The sequence below is a fragment of the Pipra filicauda genome, unplaced genomic scaffold (assembly GCF_003945595.2).
Source record: "Pipra filicauda isolate LSUMZ 115617 unplaced genomic scaffold, ASM394559v2 scaffold319_size1146426_pilon, whole genome shotgun sequence".
Classification (NCBI taxonomy): Eukaryota; Metazoa; Chordata; class Aves; order Passeriformes; family Pipridae; genus Pipra; species Pipra filicauda.
The window spans coordinates 222,008-229,811 of NW_024104442.1; the positions used below are offsets into that span (position 1 = coordinate 222,008).

The window sequence follows — 7,804 nt, forward strand, 5'->3', positions numbered from 1 at the left end:
GCGCGGCCATGTGGGCGCTGCGGGCGCTGTGCCTGGCCGGGCTGGGGGCGGCCATCGGCGGCGTCTCAGCGGACCAGTGCAGCTGGAGGGGCAGGTAGGCACCGGGAACACCGGCACCGGGAACATCGGGAACGCCGGCACCGGCAACACCACACTGGGGGGGGCAGCGCGCCGGGCGGGTCCCAGCCGGGCACACGCGGGTCCCCGGTTCGCAGCCCCCAGGGGAGCTCCTGCCACCCGGGCAGGGCAGGTTCGGGGAGCAGTGGGATGGCTGCTCCCCCCCCTCCGCCCTGTCGACCCCCAGGGCTGACCCCCCTCCCGCATCAGTGGGGAGGGTCATAGGGACCTTCCTCTGCCTCAGTGTCCCCAGTCCTGCCTGTGGCTGCCCCCCCCCCCCCGACTCGAGGGATGCTGGTCCCCCCGCGGGGCTCCCCGCCTCTCCGGGACCCCTTTCCTCAGCCCCCCTCACCCGTGAAGCCCATCCCGGTGGCCGGCGGGACACTGAGCCCCCCGGCAGGGCCCGAAGCACCGCCCGAAGGCGCCGAACTTCGAACAAAGAGCCGGGGCCCGCGAGGAGGGGCTGCCCCATGCGGGGGCTTGGGGGGCCATGGGGGCTACGCCGCCACCAGCATTCTGGTCGGGACAAAGCAGCCCCCCGGCTGTCCCTGCTCCCCCCACGCTGGTTTCCCCGCTTGTCTCTCCCACGCTCACAGTGCCGCGGGAAAGAAGTAGCTCCGGGCATCATTTACGTGTGAGTGTGTGACCCCAGAATCCACTGGGGATCCCCAGAGTGGGGATGCACGGGAGCAGGTGACCCCAAGGCTGTGGGCACCCTGGGGGTGGCTTGGGAACCCACACTGGGTGCAAGGGAGGTTGTGCTGTTGCACCCCCTCTTCAGCCCCTCCTAAAAGTGCTGGGGGACCACAAGCACCCCCAAATGATGCACTTGCACCCCAAGTCCAAGTCATTGAGGGTTTGGTGCTGTTCCTCCCTGTGGCCATCCCACAGGCCTCCGCAGAGGTGCTGTGTGGGAGTGCAGGATGCTGCTGTGCCGGGGGACACGGGTGGGGGTGACACGGGCGGGGGTGACACGGGCTGGGGGCTCTCCATCCCTTGGGGGGTCCCTGCTGACGGGGTGCTGTCCCCCGCAGTGGGCTGTCACAGGAGGCAGGCAGCGTGGAGCAGCTGTCCCTGCACTGCGCCGAGGGCTCTCTGGAGTGGCTGTACCCCACGGGGGCCCTTCGCCTCCGCCTGACCCCCCGCCTGCCCCCCACCACCGCCGCTGTCAAGGGCGGGAGCCCCCAGCACGTCACTGCCTGCGTCAAACCCACCGGGACCTTCCGGGGGGCTCAGCTTTACCTGGAGAGGGAGGGGGTGCTGGAGCTGCTGCTGCCAGAGGCCCCCCGGCCCCGCGCCCGCTGTTTCAGCTGGCTGCCCCAGGAGAAGGTGGCCCTGTTCCTGCAGGCCACCCCGCACCCCGACATCAGCCGCCGCATCGCCGCCTTCCGCTACGAGCTGCGGGGGGACTGGCTGGCCCGGCCGGCCCTGCCCACCGCCAGCCTCGGTGCAGAGGGTGAGTGCCCAGCGTCCCCTCACCCGCCTCAGGTTCCCCTCCCCTTGCCGGGGTGGCTGTGAAGGCGAGGAGGAGCGGTGGGGCGGTGGTGGACACTGGGTGGTGTCCCCCCGCAGTGCCACCGGCAGTGGCGGGTGGTGACGGGTGGTGACGGGCTGTGCTTGGCCTTGCAGGCGCGTGTCGGCCGTGCAACGACACCGAGATCCTGATGGCCATTTGCACTAGTGACTTTGGTGAGTGGGGACCAGGGCCAGGGCAATCAGAGTGGGGGAACAGCCCCACAGGCAGCGCGGGGCCCCCTCCAAGCTGGGCTGTGGCTAGCGGGGACAGAGGGTGCTGTGGCATGGGAGCAGTGATGGGAATGGGGATGGAGATGAGAATGGGGCAGGAATGAGGATGGGGATGGGAATGGAGGAGGGATGAGGATGAGGATGAGAATGGGAATGGGAATGTGGATGTGAACAGGGATGGGGATGGGAGCTGGGATTAGGATGGAGGACGGGATGGGAATAGGAAAGGGAGTGGGGATGAGACAAGGATAGGGATGGGGATAAGGATGGGAATGGGAATGCAGATGGAGACAGAAATGTGGACAGGGACTGGCATGGGAATGGCGATGGAGATGCGGATGAGAATGAGGATAGGAATGTGGATGGGAACAAGGAAGGGGATGGGAATGGAGATGAGGACAGGGATGGGAATGGGAGTGGAGATGTGCATGGAGAAGAGAATGGGCACAGGAATGGGACTAGGGATGGAGACAAAGATGGGGATGGGAATGGGTCAGGGACAAGGACATGCTGACACCTCTCCCTTCCTTCTCCCCACAGTGATCCGTGGCAGCATCCGGAGCGTGTCCAACGACGCGGAGCTGCAGGAATCCATCATCGGGGTGAGCGCCACCCGCATCCACCGACAGAAGTTCCCGCTTTTCCAGGTGGGCGGGCGGCCGGGGCGGCCCGTGGGCAGCATCCGCACCCCCCTGCGCTGCGGGGTCAAGCCGGGCCCCGGCACCTTCCTGTTCACGGGGTGGCTGCATTTCGGGGAGGCCTGGCTGAGCTGCGCCCCCCGCTACCGGGACTTCCAGCGCATCTACGAGGGGGCCCAGCGCGCGCGCCAGAACCCCTGTGAGTTCCCCGTGGACTGAGCGGCTCCGGGAGAGCGACCCGGCCCCGCGGGACCTGGGGGACCCCTGGCGACGAGAGTACCCCGGGGGACACAGGGACGGCGCCCGGAGGGAGGGCAGCACATCCATCCTCGCCGTATGGCCAGACTGTGGCAGCACCTGCCGGCGGGCTCGGGGGTTCTGGGAAAATCTTGCTGCAGGAGAAGGGATTTTCCCAGGGCGCATTTGTCCGTGGGCCCCAGGGACCTGCCTGGGTGAGGGGTGCAGTGGCACGGGGTTGGGGCTCCCAGGGGACTGGGTTGCTGCATGCTCAGGAGATGCTGTGGGGCAAGTGGGTCTGGCACCAGGGGCAGCCAGACCCCCAGACCCCGGCAGGGCTCGAGGGTGGGTGGCCGTGGTGGCCAGTCCAGGGACACGGTGGGTACAATGGGGTGTGGAAGGGCCAAGAGATGGATTTGCAATGTTGAGGGTGGAAGAGGGAGTGGGCAGCAGCGAGCCTGGCCCTGGCCCTGCCTGCAACGCAGGGCACAGGCAGGAGCTGTGGAGCGGATGCTGAGGAAGAGGAGTGAGGCCGAAGGGAGCAAGGGGAATGGTGAGGTGGGAAGAAGGCTGAGCAGAGGTGCCCTTGGCACAGCCAGGGCAGGACCAAAGCGCCAATGCAGGGAGGTGCTGTGGGAACAGGGAGAGGTCACTGTGCCACCCGTCACCGGCAGCCTGCGGGTGACTGGCAGTGAGGCACAACGTGACAGCCGGGGGGAATTTTGGACCGTGGGGGTGGGGGGCATTGTATGTGCACTAAAGTTATAACGATACCAAATTTGTGACTTTTTTTTATAAACTAAGCTGTATTTGTAGCGTGTGGCTCTTGTTTTCAAAAAGCTGAGCGGGATGTTCAGTGCTGGGCACCGCGGCGAGTGCCGGTGCTGGTGTGTGCCACCCGCCTCCCCCTGTGCCAGCTCCAACCACCAGTCCTGCCTCCTGTGGGGCTGGAAACAGCCCTGATATTTATATATCTACATATCTATCTACAGAGACAGATATATTGCTGTTTGCACACGCTGCATCCCCTGGGATGGGTCACTTTGGGTATCCCAGGGTGAGGGGGCTGGGGTGGTCCCGTGCCGGGTGGGTGACCCCGCCAGCGGAGCCGCTGTCAGGGCTGATTCTTGTCAGAGTTGTCAGCCACAAGGCCTCATTGTGCCGGGCTGTGCCATTCCAGCATCCAACCCTGCTGGCTCCCACCCCTCCGCTGCCCCCAGCCAGCCCCCGCCTCGGGCTCCTGCTCCTCTGGCTGTGCTGTGTCCCTGGGGGTGGAGGGGATGGGACCCCTGAACAGGGATGGGACCTGGGACCCCCAGCTGGGGGTGGGGAACAGGACCCCCAGACAGGATTGGGATATGGAACCCCCAGGTGGGGATGGGGCACAGGACCCCCAGTTGGGGTTGGGCATGAGAACCCCAACAGGGGATGGGACATGAGTCCCCCAGTTGGGGATGGAGTACAGGACCCCAACCAGGGACCTTTTCTCCTCATCAGTGATGCCCATAGGTGCTCATCACAGGGAGGCATAGCTCCTGAGCCCCCCAGAGCCCCCGAGCCCCCCAGACCACCCAAGCCAGACTTATGCCACACATCCACTTGTACTTAAACAACTTCTCAGTCTTGTTTCAATAATACCTTTTCAAATATCACCATCCAGGATGAACTGCTGGGTGTTTGGTTCCTCTGCTGACCACAACACACTTTTCCTTGCCAAAAAACTGTTTCCAAAGAATGCTGTGGGCTTTGGAGCTTAATTAAATATAAATATCTATATGTGTGTGTGTATAGAATGATCTGGCTGTGATAAGATCCTGGTGGGTTTGATACACAACACATGTTTTCCCTTGAGAAGAGTTTGATGCTTATTTTATGTTTTACTGCCAATTTTATACCGATGTATTTTGATTTTTTCCTTTTACTGCCCCATTTTTGGGCTGGGCTGGGCTGGGCTCTGAGGGCAGGATGTGGCTCCGGGGAGGGGGATGCTCCACGCTGGGTGCTGGAGGATGCCAGCATCCCCCTGGAATTTGGCAGCAGGCAGGAGCCAAGGAGGGCAGGGGGAAGGGGGAAGGAGTGGGAAACCCAGCGGAGGAGGAAAAACGAGGCTGGAAAAGCAATAAACGAGGTGCAAAGGGAATTGTGCTGCCCACGGCATCCTCTGTTCACTCCGGGGGTAAATCCTGGCGGCTCTGGCCCCGCAATCCAGCACATTCCTCGTGGCCAAAAGACGGCGTTTAACGCGCGGAGCATCCGGCGCTTCTCTGTCCCACAGCAAAACCTCTTGTTTTTCTTCAAATCTGTTTATTTGGTCAAACCAGCTCACTGTGCTGCAGCGGAAAGGGCTGTTACTCTGCTCAACCTCCGCCACAGAGATTTTTGGGCTGTTTTTAGTGCCCTCTGCCTCATGTCAGGTTGGGTCGCCCGCCCTCCCTTCCCCCCGTGCCGGCTCCTGCAGTGCTGGGCCCCGGCCAGGGCACTAACACTTCCTATGGGATCACCCCACAGGGCAAACAGGCAGATGGTGCCTCAGTTTCCCCACTGTGGGATGGGGATCACAGTTCTTCCCTGTGGCTCAGGGTGGCCACGGCACCAGGCAGCGTCCCACGGCTCCGGTATCTCCATCGCCCCGGGGCCAGGCATCCGAGCACTTCCCCAAAAGCTGAGTCCAGCCTGGCCAAGCCATATTCCTACCTGGCCTGTTGGCACCCGTGGAGGGTGAAAATACAATGAGATAAACTCAATCCCAGGGAATATTTCCTCTGCAGGATGGAAAATGAGGTGTGAGGCAGCACCAGTGAGGGGGAGTAGGATGGGGGACACGGTGTGAGCCGGGGGGTCTGAAGGGGCTCGGACAGGGGTGGCCATGGTGAAGGGCTATGGTAGCACCCTGTGAGCCCAGGAAAGGGTGACCCTACCTGTGGGCACCGTGGTGCCCACCCAGCACGGCTGCCTAGCAACATCCATGGGGATGATCCAGCCAATCTGCTCCAAAAGTGCCCCACCCATCTACCCACCCCCCCCAGAAGGGGGTTTTGGGGATCCCATGGACAGCAGCACCCCAAAAACAGTTCCCTCGGTGCAAATGTGCCCAAGGAGGTGCCAGTGGCTCCTATCCCATGGGATTAGCCCCATTGTGGACCCAAGTGTTCACACATCCCAGCCCAGGAACTCTGCGGGGACCGTGAAGTCCTTCGGTCACACTGCAGGTCGGTGTCCGTGCTGGGAGAGCAAAACACAGAGTGGTGGCAGTGCCGGGTGTCCCCCGGTCCCTGTCCCCTTCCCTGTCACACAAAGGGAGCCGCCGTTTCCCGCCATTTCCCCCCCTCCAGCCCTTCTCCCCCCTCTCCTGCCCCCTTCACCCTCCTCCTTCCCAGCTGCCTGATAAAAGCCCGAACGTGTGAATCGCGGGGCACAAAGGGGAGGCACAAAGGCGGCCGGCCCCGCTCAGCCATCCCTGCGGCCCCCACCCCAAGCAGGGACCCCCAGGACCCCCCAGACATCCTGCCTGTCCTGCCCACCCTGCCCAGCCTGCCTGCAGCACCCCAGAGCCAGGAGCTGGCATGGAGCAAGGGGATGTCCCTGGGGGCAGGGGGTCCCCAAGAGGGTCAGGATGATGTCCCTGGGGTTTGGAGATTCCTCATAGCTTCTGGGCTTAGGGGATGCCCTACAGGGTCAGGATGAGGCTCCCAGGTTTGAGGATGCCCCATAGGGTTGAGGATGCCCCTGAGACTGAGAGCAGCCCCATAAACTCAGGATGAGGATCCTGGGGTTTGGAGATACCCTGCAGGGTCAGAATGATGCCCCTGGGACCAGGGGGTGCCCAGCAGGGTCAGGATGATCCCTCATCAGCTCTGGATGAGGGCCCTGAGGTGTGGAGACGATCCATAGGGTCAAGATGATGCCTCTGGGACTGGAGGATGTCTCATAAGCTCAGGATGAGGCATCTGGCGTTCAGAGATACCTCACAGGGTCAGGATGATGCTCCTGGGGTTATGAAATGCCCTATAGGGTTGGATGATGCCCTTGGGGTTTGGGGATGCCCCACAGGGTCAGGATGCCTCTGGAGTTCAAGGATGCCCCATAAGATCAGGATGAGGCCCCCGGTGTTCAGAGATGCCCCATAGGGTCAGGATGAGGCCCCCGGGACCGGGAGAAGCTCTAGCCTACAGCCCTTGGCAAGAGGAGAAGCAAGAGCCTGGTGACTCCGAGGACACCCTCCCACCCTGCCACCCCTTGGGGCGCTGCACCCCAAACTTGGGCATCAGGGCGTGCTTCCAGCCCCCTGCTTCGACCGGGATGAACCCAAACCAGCATCATCCCAGCGCGGGGAGGGTTGCTGGGGGTAGGGCAGGACCCCGGCCCGCAGCGGGGCCCCGCAGCCCCTCACCCCGTGCAAGGCGCCTGCGCCCGGCGTGTCCGGCCCCGACAGCTGGTGGGAAGCAGCTTTCCCAGCACATAGCGACAAATTCCTGGCGGTCGGGGCTGCTTTGCAGCCGCCGCGGCCCCGGCGGGGGGAAGCTGCCCTGGAAAGAGGAGGATTAAAAGCTCTTTGACTCCGGCGACACATCCCAACTGGTCCCCTCGCCCGGCCACCTGCTCGTCCCGGCACCCCGAGATGCTGCGGGCACCCCGGGGCTGGGGCAGTAGGGGAAGCTGCCACCACCCTGCTAAATCCCAGGGGCCCAGCGAGGAGGGCTCAGCCCTGCCTGGGAATCGTTTCCTTAATTAATTTGCTCTGCAGCACCACGGGGGCTCTCGGGCTGCTCCAGGGACCGGCTCATCCCCACGGACCGTCCTCCTCCTCTGCAGCCTGCTGGCCCCCCCTCTTCCCCCAGCTCCGATTTCCCTGGATTTTCTGCTTTAACCAACTCCACCTGCCAGCAAGAAAAACCCGAAACTGGAAAATCAGGGTGATCCCCATGACCCCCGATTTGGCCACGCTGGGCCCTTTGGCGGGGCCGGGCAGGGAACAGCCCTGGGATGGATTTTGGGGGTGGCTTCACCTCCCCGTTGGAGCCCCACGGCTGCTCCACGGAATGTGATTAATGGGGTCTGGTTGTTGT

General features: G+C 63.3%; 1 protein-coding gene across 2 annotated transcripts; it reads left to right on the forward strand.

Moving 5' to 3' along the window:
• On the forward strand, nt 1-3,542 carry METRN (meteorin, glial cell differentiation regulator). 2 transcript variants are annotated; one of them, XM_039383632.1, is made up of 5 exons: nt 1-94; nt 1,152-1,573; nt 1,747-1,806; nt 2,404-2,510; nt 2,661-3,542. In XM_039383632.1, exons 1-5 carry the CDS (start codon nt 9-11, stop codon nt 2,718-2,720), a joined length of 735 nt encoding a protein of 244 aa, XP_039239566.1. In that variant the 5' UTR covers nt 1-8; the 3' UTR covers nt 2,721-3,542. The 2 variants fall into 2 exon arrangements, with proteins under 2 accessions (XP_039239566.1, XP_027593790.1); XM_027737989.2 differs by having other exon boundaries at nt 2,404-3,541.
• The last annotated feature ends 4,262 nt before the right edge of the window (nt 3,543-7,804 follow it).